General features: G+C 46.2%; 1 protein-coding gene across 1 annotated transcript in view; it reads right to left on the bottom strand.

Moving 5' to 3' along the window:
• The window catches only part of TNFSF8 (TNF superfamily member 8), a 53,903-nt gene that overhangs the window by 23,356 nt on the left and 13,420 nt on the right, over positions 1 to 17,127 (bottom strand). The window contains exons 3-4 of the mRNA XM_037027275.2: positions 7,938 to 8,009; positions 1,013 to 6,492 (exon numbers count right to left, since the gene is read on the bottom strand). Coding sequence (XP_036883170.1) covers positions 6,098 to 6,492; positions 7,938 to 8,009 — 467 coding nt within the window. The 3' untranslated portion in view covers positions 1,013 to 6,097. The remainder of the gene's footprint in view (positions 1 to 1,012; positions 6,493 to 7,937; positions 8,010 to 17,127) is intronic.

Raw genomic sequence — 17,127 nt, 5'->3', positions numbered from 1 at the left:
AGGGTTCCTGACATCCAAGAGTTTGAGAGGAGCTACAGAGAGAACTAGGGGTGAACAGCCAAGTGTCGTGCCTTTCCGGATGGGACAAGTGTTGGAGAAGATAGCAGGGGATCAAGTATGGCCAAAAAAGTCACCAAGATTTTTCTGAGGAGATCAGAATGTCATCATGAGTCAGCCAGGCAAACGAGAGTGAAATGAGTACGCCAGGCCAAAGGCAAAGCATCTGCAAAGCCCTGGTAGCAAGGCTGAACATGGGAGGGTTGAGGAATTTCAGGAAATTCAATGTGATTTGAGCATAGAGCACAAGGACGTGGAGATGGCATAAAGCTAGAGAGAAAGGCAGGATCTAGATGGAGAGAAAGCTGGTTTGGAGAGCTTAGAATTTAAGAAGGTGGGATTCATATTATTTGTAGCATGGGATGTTAGTGTGTGGAAGGTGATGAGCCAGGGCTTGAACCCCAGCTCTACCACGCACTGGCTGTGTGATGTTGGCCACGCTACTCAGTGTCTCGGAGTCCCAGAGTCATTGTCTTCAGTGGGTGGATTATATAATGCTTATCTCCTCGGGCTGTTTTGAGAATTAAATGAGTGAGTGCATGAAAAGTGCATGACGTGTAAGAGCCTGATAGAGGATCCTTATTACTGTCAATCTCAAGAGTAGTGGAGAATTGTTACTGCTGTCTGGAATGGGTTTATAAGGAGTAAGACAGCAGACAAGGATGTGAGTTAGGCAGTGATGAGTGTGGAAAGGAGATGGTGGTGGTGGCTGGGATAGAGACCTGGATGGGTTGGACAGATGTTGGTTGGATGGCAAATAAGAAAGAAGGGTCACAAGGGACTTACTCCTTGAGATTTAGAATATAAGAATCACGGCAAGTTTGGGGTGACTATTATGAGGCCAATTCTGTCCAGGTTGAGATGGTAACCATCAGAGATCTGTTTCAGAGGACAGACTTCATTCTAGCTGTGTATAGGGAGGCATTTATTTATCACAGGGTATTAACTGACTTACAGAATTGTCAAGAGGCTGAGGACACGGAATCCAGGTGGAACTTTCTGGAGCAACCTCTAATGCCACGCCTAACAATGGTGCTGCCGTGGTAGCTGCTGTCTCTTCAATACTCTTGAAATCAGGAAGCTGCCCCCTCTAGAGCCGCACCACCTCTGTTTCAAACAGGAAACCACCACAGTCAGAAGTCGCAACTGCTGGCAGTTCTAGAACCAACGCGAATCTGCAGCTGACCATGTCAGCAGAATGGATGCCCTTCTCCCTGCACCCAGACTCACCACACCTACTCATCTAGTATCTGAACACTGGAACCTCTGCAAATTCAGCTGCAGAAAAATCAAACACCTCCACAGCTGGGCTTGCCGGCTTAGTGGACAAACATTCCAAAATCTTGTCCATCTCAGACTAAACCATGCTAGCTCTCAAGCTGCAAAAAAATAAGGCAAGTGTATTTCGGAAATGAGCTTTCCAATTTCTGGAGCAGGGAAAGTCCTACTAGAACAATGTTTTGTAAACTGTGGGTTGTGACTCATGAGAACATCATAAAAGCAATTCAGGTGGTTCCAACAAGATTGTTTTCTTAGTCACAAATAGTAAAGCTAAGTAATACTTAATGAAACTTTTGTCTCGGGTGTGTGTGTGTGTGTGTGCATGTTAAAAAAATAGAACATTTCTTTCTCTGGGTCATGGTAAAAAAATAAACATGAAAGTCACTGCACTAGACATTGAGCACCAATCTTCCACTGCAAGGTCCCCGAGAGAGCTGTGTGGGGCCCAGTGTTACTGAATATATGGGGCTGGATTTCAGGTGGAAATCAAAGCCAGAGATACAGATTATGCAGTCATTGGCAAGAATATGTCATTAAAAGCCATGAGAATTTACCCAGGAGTGTCACCCAGGAAGACAGGGGAGAGTTCAAAGAGAAGGAGGTCTGGAATAGACCCCAGGGCCCTTAGGCATTTGGTCTTAGGGGAGAAATTTCCTTCTGGGGCTGTGCTTGACCTTCTTGTGCTCTGGTACATTTCATTTATTCTGCAGAAAGAGAGCTGGATCTGGGGAAGCCCCAGAATGCTTTGGAAAGGTGTGCTCCGAGCATGTGGTCCTAGAGCTGATTCTGCAGCAGCCTGGCAGAGCCCTGGCACGCCCTGTGCTGGCATGGGGGCCTGGCATCACACTGGCTCTCAGGATGTGAGTGTGGAATGGATGTGCAGGGCAGGAAAGTTCTTGGGAAAGAGGGGAGGGAAGAGCCGTTTAGATTCTGAAGCTCCAGCTCGTGAGCCGTGACCACAGAGGGGTCTAACCTCACTAGCCAAGGCTGACTCAGTAGCTTTAGGGTGCTATTTATAGTTTTTAAGGAGTATTTTCACTGTATAGAAAAATGGCAACAAGGGGTGGGAACTGTACAGAATGATGTGCTTATTGAAGTAAGATTGAGAGGCAAACTAACTTCATTCTTAGGTTAATGGACAAACTCCGGCATATTCGAATGATGAAATAGTACATAGCAGTCAAATAAACGAGCTAGACATGTATCAGTCTGGATTAAATCTCAAAATTTAAATGTTACATGAAAAATTTGAAGTCACAGAATGTTATATAAAGTATGATATCATTTATTGAAATTTTTAGAGCCATACAAAATTGTATTATATTTCCTTATGGGAAAACAAGTATAAAATTATATGAGAGAAGGGGACATGCAAACTTCCGGGCAGTGGTTATCTCTAGGGAGGGTGTAGGGAAATGGACGGAGGACTGAGACTTCAGCTCTACCTGCATTATTTTATTTTCCAAAAGAAGCAGAAGCAAATATAACCAAATATAATAGTTATTAAATAAGCTAGTGGGGCATAGGAGCAGCATTATTTTCAGTTCTTTTCATAATTAAAAATAAATACAAGCATATATAAATTTTGCAATGCTCAGAGCAGCAAGAATCAGAGTTCCTCCTGACCCCAGTTTAAGTAGATGATTTGTAAAACAATTACTAAGGGAAAGTGTACACACACAAACATGTATACATATGTGTATATATAATGTGAACTCATATAATATACATATACGCACACACATGTACACACATGCACATTCACCCATACACTTACATAATTATACATGCATAAGACATAATTATACACACATATGTGCGTAACTTCAAATTAAACATCAAGCTTTTAATTTTTTTTATTGGAAAAAAAGTTGGGCTTCCATATATTTCTGCAGTTTCTGAGAGCTAGGACTTTTAGGTCATGGGACTGTAACCTTTTTCTGTGATTTGACCATGTGCTGAATCTACAGACCATCTGTGTCTCCCATTAGAATGATGATCCTGAAGGGATTTGGGTGGGAGCAAGGAAGAACAGGGGAAATCCCTGAGCTCTAGGGACTGTTCCAATGTGGGGCTGGAAAGATGTGACCTGAGGAATTACAGAAAGGCTACAGAGGGAGACCAATAAAACCTGGGGGGAAATAATGGAGTTAGGAGTCAGGAACCTGGGCTCAAATCCCAGCTGGGCTACAACCCACATGTAAGGACTTGACAAGTCTCTGCCCCATCTTGGGCTTCTATTCAAACATGGGCTTAGCTGATGTCTTGGGATCTTTCCAGAGATGACATCGACTGACTTCTTTATCCTCGTAAGGGCTTTGTCTCCCAGTTCCAGAATAATCAGTGTATGCCAGGGGTTCTGGAAGGCTCCCCTTTGCTATGTTCTGCCCAGTTTCCCTCAGTACTTCCTCTTTTAGAGCCTGTTCATAACAACCCTCCTGGGGGGCTTTCTCTGAGCCACTTTTATGTGACTGGAGGATCCTGAGAAGGAATTGGATAAGGGTGTTACCGGAGGCATCAGTGGGTGATGGAGAGACTGGGTGGAGGAAAATTTACTGGCTATGGAGAATGAAAATCCTATGAATTTTTGCAAAGGCAGGAACAAATTTAGTCTACACTGACTTGTTCATCAACCCCCTCTTCCCCCCTCTCCACCCTCCTTTACAAGTTCTACAAGTATACTCTGTGTGTGTGTGTGTGTGTGTGTGAGAGAGAGAGAGAGAGAGAGAGAGAGAGAGAGAGAGAGAGAGGAGGGCGGAGTCTGTAAGCTCCAGTTGGATTTTTCCTGAAAAGCCATATGTTTTGAGTAGCTGGGTTTCCAAGTTAGAAAAATTTTTGTTTTACTTGCATAGATGGTGTCATCTGCTCATAACATTCCCAGGTTAACCTCCAGGGAATAGCAGAATTACACTTTAAACTTCCTAGGTTGTCCATTCCCTACATATAATCAATTGACTTATTAATGATTATTCTATTTTACTTTTTCATCTTGCTACAGGATTCCTTTAAATGCTGGGCCCCCTTGTCTGAAAGCTGTTGCTTTCAGAGATTGAGATTAGGAAGCAGTCACAGTATAAAAGCCAGGCACCTCTGCTCAGAGGATGGTGGGTGAAAAATGAAAATGGAATCTTTCTCAAGTTAGAATATAAGATGGTAGAAAATTTGCTTAGTTTACACATGCTTAGGTCACAGATACCTTTTCAAGATGGAGTGAGTTGGTTTCAGCAAGATTCACTTGTCCTTCAGAATTAAGGTTTAACTGATACCAGATGCCCCCTTATTCTGTAGCTTTGGATCCTGTAAACCTGTCTCTCCTTTTACCACATACCACTTGGCTTGCTGAATTCCACAGCTCTTAGAATGCCCTCTCCTCCCAAAGAATCTACTCACAGAGAGCATTAAAGAGAAATGTAGACTTTACTGAATATTTCTGAGGGGACCTAGGAAGAGGTTGACATTGACACTGTTCAGCAAATGACTTCCATTTTTCCCTTAGCCACTTGTTCTCCCAAGTCCCTTCATCTGTGCTACCACAGCTGGTTATTTTTGCCTCTTTAAAAGCTTTGCTAGTTTTTCTCTGACAAACTTTCCTGAATGCCTACCCCCTTTTTTCTCTCCTTCTTTTTGAGAAAAATGCAAATTTTCTCCATTCTTTTGCAGAGCAGTTAAGGGTCCCTTTTCCTTCTGAAGCAAAAACTCAGGGGTTACAAGTCAAATGGCCCTTTTTTCACACAGTAAGGTATTCCTGCGTGGATGATGGACAGATGTAAAGGTAGGCGGGCTTGGCTGGAGAAATGTGGCTATCCAAATCAGAAGAGGAGATTACCATTGCTCAGACATCCTCACCATTTTCAGGACCATCATTGTCTATCAGTAACTTTGTGGGGCCTTAAAAGCTCTCCATAGAAATGGTGTCCTGAGAGGTGTTTGAGGAGGGAATGGAAAGAGATTGTGTGGAAGAGGGCAGCAGCTATTCCTTGACCAGAAGACCATGTCACCTTGACCACTGCTTGCTGATCAAGTGTTTGTTGACTGCACAACACTTTCATACCGGGAAACAAAAGGTGTCATTGAATTATTGCCAATCTTAACTTGAATGGAGTCGAGCCTGGTCAGATGATCTTCCAAATACCCAGAAGGCCCCTTAGATTCAGGATGCTCAGTTGGGTAGTCCTTTCTTTTACACATTTTAGGTCCTACAATTCACACCATTTGGCAAGGTACCCTGAACCTTGTCCTCAAATTCTGCTGAGGTGACATGCAGCCCAATATCGCCAGTACCATTGGTTTGCTGCTGGTGTGGGGATCTTTCTTTTGGTTGGGGGCTTCCAGAACGCTGTCTGGAATCTTAGTTCATAGGTCTGTGATGAGAGAGCCTGGGCTTCTGAGACGGAGGAGACTTTGGAGAAATTCAAATCCAGCCACTTCATTTGTCAGTTGTGGATCCTGAATTCCATGGAGGGAAAAGGAATGGCTCCAGGTCATATAGTGAGTGACTTGTTGGGCTGGGGTGTAAATCCATCCCTTCTGATACCCATATGGGGTTCTGTCCACATATCACATTGCTTCCCTGCCTTCTGTCTGAAAGACATTTTGTTCAAAACTCTCATCTTCCCAAGAGACAGAAGGAGAAACATACTATTAATACCCTTGGTGGTTTTAGTCTTGTTCTAAAGGTTTCTTTTTGCCCAAGTATTAAGTTGGATGAAGTACTGCATAGTAGAGAGTTGCTTTTTTCCTAAAAATCAGGAGAAATGGTTCAGTCTGAACTACTGTATAAGAAGATGGACAACACATTCTCAAGAGGAAAGGTGTTTGTATCCACATACTGGAATTTATCCACCTTGACCGATATGGTGGTGTTGACCTGGAGGTGCTCCAGCAAAAATTGAGAGAGATTCTGATATATGTTTTGGGTTTGCACTCCAGACTCACACACTGTCACCAATGTCTGCTTTTTGACATCTTTGTTGATGAGAAGCTCCAACTTCAGGTCAACAGAATGTTCCGGACATTTCACATGAAATTGCAGTTGGCAAACGATGAAGTACCAACCTGGGAACTGGATGACCAGATTCCCATCCTGATATCTGACTCCATGGACAATGCCATCTTTATTCCAAGACAACTTGCTTTTGTTTATATGCTTTGACACTGCAAAGAGAATGACAAAAAAAAAAAACAGGATTATTGAGCACATTTCAGATGCAGGTTGGAAAATTTGAAGTCTTTTTTCAAGTGTCCCCGTTCAAGACCCATGTTTTCTGTACTGTTGCCTGCTGTTCCAGCCATATGGAATATCTTCCCTGTTACTCCTTCTACATGCTGTTTGCTATTTCAGGCAGAGGTACAAAACCACCCCTCTTCCTTTTTTCTAATGCTGAAAGCTGAAGGGTCACATGGCATTGGACCACCACCTTCTACGGAATTGTTTTCCTTTGAATGATTATATTGTGTCATTCTGTTATTATTATAATTATTATCTTTCCCTTTTCAGGCTATAAGTTCCTGGACTATATTCTCCACAAGTTCTAGACTATCATGTTATTTATTCAATTGATCAATGAACATTCAGTTAATGGGAGACCACTCTTTGGTAGACATTGTCCAAAGTATCAGAGATAAGGCATTCAATTTTGTTCAATTAGTAACCAGTTTAGGCGTCAAGGTGTCCAGAAGAATTTCAGTCTAGCTTTTACCATCAGATGCATCTCTTAATAATTCATTGTCTGAATTTTTGAATGTCTTCCTCTCTTTCAAAAAGGGCAGACAAATATAATCGTGTAGACACCTCAAGTGTACATTAAGGGGCTCCTCCCAGCTGGGATTTATAGGAAAGCAGACCCTCTATACCGACACATTTATAGTGAAAGCCACATCTTTCTGTGTCCTAAAGTGATTGGCTATGGTGGCTTTCAGACCTGGGAAGCTGGTGTGTCAGTTTTAATTGCCTCCATCTGTTCCCTTTAAACCTCATTGCAATTGCACTGAAGAATGAGAACGAATCTAACTGTAAAATTGAATTTTTAAAATGGGTAGAATGGCTATTCAGAGTGTCTTAGCTATCTTCTCCATTTTCTCATCTCTCCCAGTATAAATGCGTCTCACAACTTCATTTGTAAGGGGCCTCTGACCTGAAGCATGCTGCAATATGGCCCTGTGCCAAGATGTTCATTAAGCTGTCAATCTGGGTACAAAGCAGTTTTGTGGTTCCCTTGTGAACAACTTGGTAGAGGCAGTGATGAAGACCCTGCTTCCCTTGCATGAAGAAAAGTACTGTACACTTGGCCCATAACCTGTAGGTGTCTGAATAGAGATGGGTGATGGGGGTGGGACACAAATGCCATCAGAGGCCAGGTAGACATCACGAAGGAGTGCCTTATGGGGCAAGGAAAGAAGAACCTTGTCTTTTTAGAGAGTAACAATCTCCCCCTTTCACCCTAAGGCCTTTCAATTCCAACTATAAAAAGTACCATGTGGGCTAAACAGAACACATCAGCAGGTCACATCCCACCATAAACTTCTACTGGCTTAGACGCTTCAGAAAGGCCACAGAAGTGGCCCTCACATGGTTAGGGTTCCTGGATCCAGTTACTGACCTTGGAGGTAGGCCCATGACTTCTTGGATGGAGCCCTTTCCAGGATACATAGCATGTCCTCTGAGCAATTTCCTACAAATAAGGAGATCACTCATTAAATGTCTTTCTCTGCTCTGGGAACTGGGGACGCCAGATCATTTTCCATGTCCTTTTGATGGAGAAAATTCCTATTGTGCTTCCGTTTGGGGGACAAAAGGAAAACCTATTCATTTCTCATTTTGCAATTGAGTACCTTAGGGTTTTTAATATATTGATTGCTTCCACTTGGGCTTTTACAAAAGACTGGGGAAGGAAACAAATATCATCTGAGTTCCCACCTGTACCAGGTACATTCTTGTCATTGTACATAGTTCACCTCATTTAATCTTTGTTGCATCTCTATGACAGAGGTATTATTAAGTCCTCTTGACAGACAGAAGAAAACCTGGGGACCAGGCAGGTTAAGTACTTTGTCCTCTGACACTCAACCAGGGAATGGTAATCATATTAATAATACTCATAGCAATTATTGCCATCCTTCATTTGAGAGTGGATCAGATAACTGGTCTGTATACTTTTACATATTCCAGCTAATCTAATTATTAGGATAACTCTGCAAGGTTGATCCTGACACCTAGGCATGGTCAATGATACACGGTCAAGCAAGATGGTGCTAACGCTGAGATTCATCCCCATGTCTGTATGATCCCAGAGGCCAGGTTTCCTCCTTGAGTCCATTTTGCTAGACAGTGGACATAAATATGTCCTTATGCTCAATTTAAAAAGGACTTGGATTAAAGAAGTCTAAGCAGAGAGTCTGCTATCTGCAGTTTCCTGGGTAGGGAAGAAAGACAAATGTTTATATCATTCTGATGTTTAAGAAATAAAAATAATATTTATATATTCACTGGTGATGGTGGTTTAGCTTCTTATTATAGTAACTATTTGGTATGCAAAGAACCAAGTTATACATTTCCTGCAATGACTCATGAATTCAATTTATTCAGGCAAATTCCTTCTCTGCTTTGGGCTTTAAAACTGGGAGATCTATGACCTGACGTTGACATCTGAGCTGATGTCACCGTAGATAACCATTCAATCCACCCATCAGAGACCACGCAGCCGTGGCCCTATTCAGTCGAAGCGGCTACACCCTGCTGTGTTTGCTCACTTAATCTCTGAGTGGTATCTATGGGGCTCACAATCTTCCCCATTGCCCTCTCTGCCCAGGCTGGAGAAAATCTCTCCTAGCTTTCCTCACAGCTCCATAGGGGCCCTGGAGTGGTTGAAAGTTAAGTGAAGAGGTCCCTCTGCTGTCGTAACAAGCTCACTGCTCCAGCACCCCCTGTGAAGGCCGGGGCTGTTTTCATCCTTATCTGCCTTCCAACCACCAGGAGCCTCTGGTCCAAAGGTGTCTTTGGTGAGGAGGTTGGGGGGGGGGCAACTGCCATTCTTTGATCCCATCTGTCACTCCTCCTTCAGCCGGCGTTCTTGTCCTGTCTGTGTCAGCCTTCTGGGGGGCTGTAGAATGAGCACCAGGAGTTGGGGGCTGCTTCTGCTCTAATGTGCTATGAGTGCTGTTAGAGAGCCCCCGGGCCCAGCCTCCCCTTTCCGGGCACAGAACATCAGGTCAGAAGACTGCACAGAGAGGCACGTCTGGCTGCGTCTCTTCTCTGCTTGCAATCCCTTTCTGACCCCATTGTGCCTGTGGGATCACAGCTAAGTTCCGCCACTTGGCATGCATGTTCCCCTGCGATCTGACTCTGCTGAGCTCTGCAGTCCCCCCTCTCCCCTTCCCTCTTTGCCTCGCACTCTCTGTCCCAACAACAATAGTAGCGGCCGTAGCAGTGCCAGTGCCAGTCATGGTAGTAACAGCTAGTACATACTGCGGGGTGGCTGTTTCCTAGGCACTCTGCTAAACGCATTACCTGCCTTCCTTCACATACTTCTCACAAACACCCCATGAAAAAATACTACCATGATTTTGGTTTTGTACATCAGGAAACCAGGCTTTAAAAGATTCAATGACTTCCCATTCACACAGCTAGTCAGTGGTGAGGTGGAGATTCAAACCTAGGCCGTGGGACTCGAGGGCCTGAGTGGATTGCTGACCCTCTACTGGAGTTTGGGGGGCTTGTGGTACGTCCCTTCCCCCTCCCCACACACCAATAACATCTTGATTTGCCATTTCACCTGGAATCCCGCCTTCACCAGGTAATTCATTCCTTGGGTAAAGCATAGCCATCTCCTTTCTTTTCTCTGTTTACCTATTGGCTCCCTCCATTAGACTGGGAACCCTCAGGGCAGAGACTACTGGGTATATATATCCCCTCGGCCCAGCCCAGGAGGGGCTCTGTAAATGTTTGCTGAACTGAGTCATCTCGTCTGTGTCCCTTACTTCCCTCTGTGGGTGTCAGGTAAGTTCTTATGGCCCAAGTGAGGAGTGGGGATGCTTGGCTTGTCTTTCCACTCCCTGCTGGAATGATCCCTAGCCTCCTTCTTGCAGCAGCTCTGCAGGTTAGGTTAGATTAAACAGGAGGGTAAGAATCATGCCCTGGGCTGAGGCCAGCACATCAGGCCCAGAGCAGACTGTGCTCATTGGCCGGAGCCCCCTCCCAGCACACCACTGCCCCTGGCACCTCTCAGGTGAGCTCTGTGAACAGGTGGCTGTAGGTGGACAAGCCTGCACTGGCCTCACATACAAGCACATTCTTTTTGTCTTTCCCCTTTGGTCTCCTCATGTTTGACGTCTTGACCTCAGTTGTAATTCTGAGAAACCCAAGGGTGGAAAAAACTTTATTTTGAAGCATTTGCATTTCCTGAAGTCAGATGGTGTGGTGTACTTTAGGTTTTCTGAGAGGCTCTTTTAGATGGTTTCAAGCCAAAGGAAAAACATGGGCAACCCCCTGTAAGAATGACATTGCTAGAGCTGGCTCAGGGAACAGGATGGCGGAGGGGCTGCTGATGGAATGGCCGCTGAACCTGAACAGGAGCCCAGAGGAGGGTCACACTCATGGCAGGAGGGACAGCACAGCCTGCCCTGCGGGGCCCAGGCACCAAGGCTCCGAGAAGAAGTTTAAGGTGATCACACACATCAGCTAGTGGCTACCTCTGCTCTCATCCCCACTTCTCAGATGAGGCAGTGGGAAGAGCTTCCCGGGGCTGGTGGCTCAAATATTTGACCAGTTAGCCCAGTTCAAAGATGCAGCCTGCTTTGAGGGTCATGAGGCTCTTGTCAAAAGCTGGAGGACCATTTCATGGGCTATCCTCCTAAGTCCAAATATGACTCATTTTTTAGTCATGGAGATGGAAGGAATGACCTAATAACAGGTGGTAATACATGTGGCTGGAATCCTGTAGGGTCCCAGGACTTCTGAAAGCCAGAAGCCTGGGTACCAAACACACCTGTTTCATTCACTTCCCAGCTGCTGGTGATGTTAGGCGGGGTTTGGGTTAAAGAACTGAACACACCTGGGTGGGGTGAAGGAAACTTGTCCGTAAGGCATGGCTGAGCCTATGCCTGGGAGTTAGAATCAAGGAATTCTCCCTCTCTGGGCTCCACTGCCCCTAACTGGATGAAGAGCAGTGTGTATCTAATGATCTAGAAGGGCCCTTCTAGCTTTTCCTAGCCCTCTGTATAGACTCAGCTGTTCTCTGCCAAGCCTGCTGTGGGCAGGGGGTAGCAGGGTGGGGGGATCAGTCCCAGCCCTGGCTTTCTGTCTTTTTGGCATATGGCTCTACCCCAGCTAGACCATCTTCACACAATCAGATTTCCAGACACTTGCAGCGATGGAACAATATTTTAGGTCTGGGGACAATCAAAGTTATGAACAGCCAGATTCTGTAAGGATTTGCATGGTTCGTAGGAATGGATGTTCCCTGAGAGGTCACCTGGTCCAGGCTTGGTAACCATATAACACATGTGCCCCCTCCCACACATACATTACCCACATAGCAGACTTGTCCTAGGTCACCCCATGTGTTAGTGACAGAGGCCAACCAGAGTCCAGGACTCATTTCTGTGGGGCATTCGATCTTTTGGACACTCGAGTACTCTGTGCATTCTTCTGTGGACCTAGACCTTCAGATGGGCAAGATTTGTATGCTGTTTTCCCTAGTTTTGGCCTCCTCTAGAAGGATCATGGAACTTTCTTGGCTTTGTTTGGGAGCCTAGGGAGAAGTATGTGTGTGTCAATGAAACCCTCCTGGCCAGTTACACAGAAGAGAGAGTTAGAGAAGTTGGGTAAGGAGGCTGAAAGGATAATGGCCACCTGAAGACTGGACCCCGCCTTGAGATCTAAAATGTTAGACCTGAAAGGGCCATGAGATGCCAAGTTAACCAGGACCCTAGTTTTATGAGTGGGGAAACTGAACCTAGAGGGACTGAGGGTCTGGCCCAAGACCCTGTAGGCATTAGTGGCATTGCTGAGTTCAGAGCACAGGGCTCCTGATTCCCCATCCAGGGCTCTGTCCCCTGTCTGGTAGTCTTCCCGTGGAGCAGAGAGGGTTAAATGTAGGGAAGAGTGGGTTTGCAACCACCAGAGGCACTGGACCGAAAACTGGCAAGACATCTAGAGGGGTGGGAAAACAAGCACCATTGAGCCCTGTGGGCTCCCTCTTGCAGAAGAGTGCCAGCGGATGACTCCAGGCTCATGTGCTGAGCCCTGCCACGTCATTAGTCAGAAGCAATCGGGCTTCCATTAAGATGTAACAGTGCCCAGGGTGGCAAACAAACCATACTGACCGTCCAGGCCAGATGGTATGTGGTCTGAGTGCCAGGCATCTTCCAGGTTGATAACAGGACAAGGCAGACACAGTGCATGTAAAATGAACACCTGGGTTCTAGTTAAGGCTTTTAGCTTCAGACCTGTCATTTTCCCTTACTGACCTCAGTTACCACATCTGTAAAGTGGGGATGGTAACAATCAATCTAAATGTATGATTGTTGCAAAGATGCAATAAGATTATGGGTGTCAAGTGTCCTGTGTGGCTCCTGGGAAGGAGACACCAGGAAATGGTAGTCCTTCTCCCCGCTGCTCCTCTTTTCCTAGTTGTTATAGTGGCCGGCTTAGCAGTGACACTTAGCAGAGTGATTTGGCTGATGAAATGCTCATTATAACAAAGCTGTTATGTATGTATGGCATTATCTGAGGGACTGGAGTTTCTCAGTTATGTATATGAGTGTTTGAGGACAGCTGATGCTTCCAGGAAAGTGTGTAGAATCCTCCTTCCATCTGTTGAAAACATTTTAATCCTTCCAAGGAGAGGAATTATCCTAATGACCCTGTGCCTACCATGCCCTGTCTTCTTAATCCCATCCCTCTGGTGGAATAGCCAGCAGAGTCCTGACAGTGACATCTAAAGGCTCTCCTTTATCACTAAAACTGGGAATCAAAGTGAATCCTTAACCTAAGGACATTTCCACTGGCTTCAACTTAATGAATCCTTTGATGCCACCAGGCCAACTAGCGATGGAAAAACTCCAGGATGGGTTACTTGTTTAGCCAAGGACAACCAGGTGACCCTGGATTTACAAACAGCATTTGGGGAATAGCCATCCCTGCATGCTCAGTGGTAAACCCATGGAAAGTGATCAGCAAATACAAATTGAGATCAAGCTGGAATTCATTTGAATCCCTTGTAGATTCCTTAGGAATGTAGGGTCTTTTCAACCGTGACCTGTTGCAATATTTAAGATACACCTATCTGACCCTATGGTTATTTCTTTGGAATTCACTTAATGTAGATGCAGGTTGAATTGATTTTATTGGGGGTATTTAAGAAGCACCTTTAAAGTCTGTAATTTAAAAGGCAAGGTGAGTCTGGAGTCATATGGCAAAATCTGCTGATATTTTAAGTAACTTTTTTTAATGCACCACCCAGCCATTCCAGATGCAGCATACTTAGAAAATACGGTTTTGGATTAAACAGGCTTGGGCTCAGATTCTACCTCTGCTGCTTACTGAGTTGTGTGACTTTGCACAAGTCACTCAGCACCTTTGAATTCTCCCTAAAGTGAGGATAATAATAACCTCCTTTGAAGAGCTGGTGGGAGAATTCAGGAAGGTAATGCGTGACAGGGAGCCCGAGTCCACCACCTGAAGTGTGGCATGGCTGCTTCCCATTCCCTAGGCAAGGGCTTGCTCTGCTTGGCTTGTAGACACTGAAGTGGTGTCCAGAGACCTTGAATGAAATATACGATGGAGTGGGTTCAAGGAATGGGCCTGATGTCCCTCCCTGCTTCCCTCTCTCCCTCCTTCTCTCCCCAATTTCTATTTTTTTCCTTTCCTTTCTCCTTCCCCAAAGTATTCTCTGCATTTAGGGAGTGATTTGTATGGGCTGAATGCAAGCATAAATTGTAACATGTTCCTCAGCGATCTGAATGTTTTGCCCTTTCCTCTCTTGTCCCGTCTCCCCCCACCTCCCCCCACCTTCCCCACCCCACCCTCTCCTTTCCTCCCCTGTAGGTCTCCCTCCTCTCTCCTCTTAGTGGCAGGGAGGTGGGGATTAGGCAGGGATTGCTGTAGTTCTCTGGATGGCCTCCCCAGGGCCCTGTTACACTTTTTTTTCCGAAGGACCCATTTTCTAGTTTATTTCTTATAGAGAGTGTCCTGATCCCTGTTAGCCCTGCCTTAAGAAAAAGTGTGTAAGAGTGGGTTTTAAGTGTGATTAAAGTAAATGGAGAAGCAAATAGGTTCTCTGAGGCCTGTGACTATCTATCTGAAAAGCAACTGATCCCCTGAGTGGAAGTATCCCCTCTTGCTGTGGGGGAGAAAAAATCTCAGCACAGCTGGTGAACTGGGCAATCTAGGTCTAGATGGGTTCATCTGGCAGAAACGAGGTCTCTGCCTGCTGTTTGTGGTCTTTTTAGGGGAGGAGGCCCCTGCTCCTTCTGCTGCCAGTGAAGTGTTCTGGCGGGGCTGTGGCCATCTGGAGCACAGCCATGTGATACCAGGGACTGCTGGGCATTGGATAGGAGCCAGCCTCTGCGGTTTACTTTCATTACTTTCTATGGGCAGTTTTTTATTGTTTCTCTGTGGGTAGGTTCACTAGGGACAGTTAGAAAGCCAACCTTGACCTCTTCTCATGCCTATATTTTCTTCTTAGCAAGGGGAGTAGAGAAGAGGATAGTCGCCAAGCCATGTAAACTTGTAAACTGTTAGAGCAATAAAATGGTCAGAGAATGCCAAGGTATTTGTCTGACTCCTGAAATGTTCAACACAAAGCAGAATTCATGCTAGGGTCAGGTCATCTGGCTTGCCCCCGTCACTCCTGATATTTCAGAAAACAGGAAACGCTGCTCGCTGGGAGGGAAAGCGAGCTGCTTCAAGTCCCAGGGCTGGAATGTAGGTATTCCCAAGTACAGCCCAGTTCTCTGCCTTTTGTGCCTCGCCTTCAGCTGGAGACTGAATTCAGGCGGGGACAGGGAATGCGCTGAGAGCATTATCAGAACCCACATGTGGTCCTTCCACAACTTCCTCAGGGCTTCCAGGAATCTCTGGATGTTAGAGGCCACATGACATTCACAGGGAAGACATACATCTTCTAAGCGGAGGCTGTCGGGAGGCGAGGAGTCAGCCAGGATCATGGCTCCTTAGCTGCAAAGCTACGGCTTAATTTGGCCTTTAGATCTGCCGTGGGCTGTTCATGCTCCCCACCACTCTGCCTTCAATGCAGACCTGTGAGGGTGCTTGCCCTAGGGGCTCTCTCTGTCCCAGGTCTCGATAAACAGAGAGCACGCCTCAGCAGCAAAACAAGCAGCTGCAAGAGCAGGTGCTGAGGAGCACCAGAGAGCTCTGGAAGGGTTCCTAGCCTGGAGAGGCGGTAGGAGCACCAAACGGGAGCCCAGCCATGTTTTACTAAGCATCTGGCGATACCATCCTGGTTAAGCAAAAGGGCTCCAAAGTGGTCAGCTCAGATTTTGAGGTCTTGCCCCGCTCCTGTGCAATCTTAGGCAAGTCAATAAACCTCTCTGTGCTCCATTTCCATCCCTGTACAATAGGAACGATAGTTATCCTTGAGGCTTGTTGTGAGGATGCACTCAGCCCAGGGTTTGGCACATGGTGAATGCCCCGTCTATGTTCATTATTTCCCTTCTGCCAGATCCTCATACATATGTAGTGAGGGAATAAAGGGAAAACGGATTTAAAACTTGTCTACAGAATCCTTCCAGTGCAGGGAAGGACTGTTATTTGGTTGCTGGGATGTTGGGAAGGCCTGGGGCCGAGACCAAGGTGATCAAGATCAGTCTGCAAAATACACAAAATACAAGCAGCAGAATTTGAATCTCTGCAGTTTGTGAAAGAAAGTGTGTGTGCAGGGGGTGAAAATGGGGAAAGATGGACATAAGAACAGGTAGGAGGGAGAGGGCATTAGTACATGTGGCAGAGGGCTGAACCCCAGTGAGGAGACCTGTCCCTCAAGAAATCCCCAGTGGCTGGAGCTGCAGAAGCCTTCCAGGAACAGAGAGGTCAACCCCCAATTTGCAGCATCCTCCATGGTGGAGTGACTGTCCTGCCAGCCTCCTGACGTAGCCTAAAATCCTGCTGTCAACTTTGCCGTCCACCAAGGCGGGTTGCTATTTGAAATCGGGAAGTCAAGGCGAAGGGGTCTGTACCCTGTGTTTCGGGCAAATAAGGCCACATAACTAAAGCATACATGAGACTCAAAATGTGGTGGAAACAGAAAATTGGATCGAGAAGTGAGGAGAAGATGCCCAAGCCTTGCTCTCCCCAGATCCCTCCTTGGTTCCTTGCTGCATGTGGGATGGAATGGGGTGGAAGAACAGAGTGAAGCCTGTGTCCGAAGGGCACGGGCTCAGCCTGGTGGCTGGCAGGGGCAGTACTTGCTGTCCCATTTGACCCTTGTGGTGGCTCTGTGCTGGAGTCCTTATTAACTCCATTTTCTAGATGAGAGGAGAAGGGCATGGTGAAAGGTGCTACTCCCCAGGCTCCTCCCGGCCCACAGTCCCGGCTGAACTCCCAAATGGCCCACCGAGCCCTAAGCTCAATGGAGGGAGCGTGAGGTGGCCGTCTGCTTTGACCTGTCCCCTGGGAGGGAACAGGAAGCTTGTACTGGGGGCTCAGAACTCCTTTCATTACAAAAAAGGCTTGCTGGTCTGCAGGTCCCCTGCAGCTAAGGACCCTCCTGTGTTGAGCTGCTTTAATGCGGGTACATGGCCCTGCTCCCCTGGCTCTGGGCTGTGGCTGGC

This window comes from Manis javanica, chromosome 2 (assembly GCF_040802235.1).
Source record: "Manis javanica isolate MJ-LG chromosome 2, MJ_LKY, whole genome shotgun sequence".
NCBI lineage: Eukaryota > Metazoa > Chordata > Mammalia > Pholidota > Manidae > Manis > Manis javanica.
This window is presented reverse-complemented; position numbering and strand designations above follow the sequence as displayed.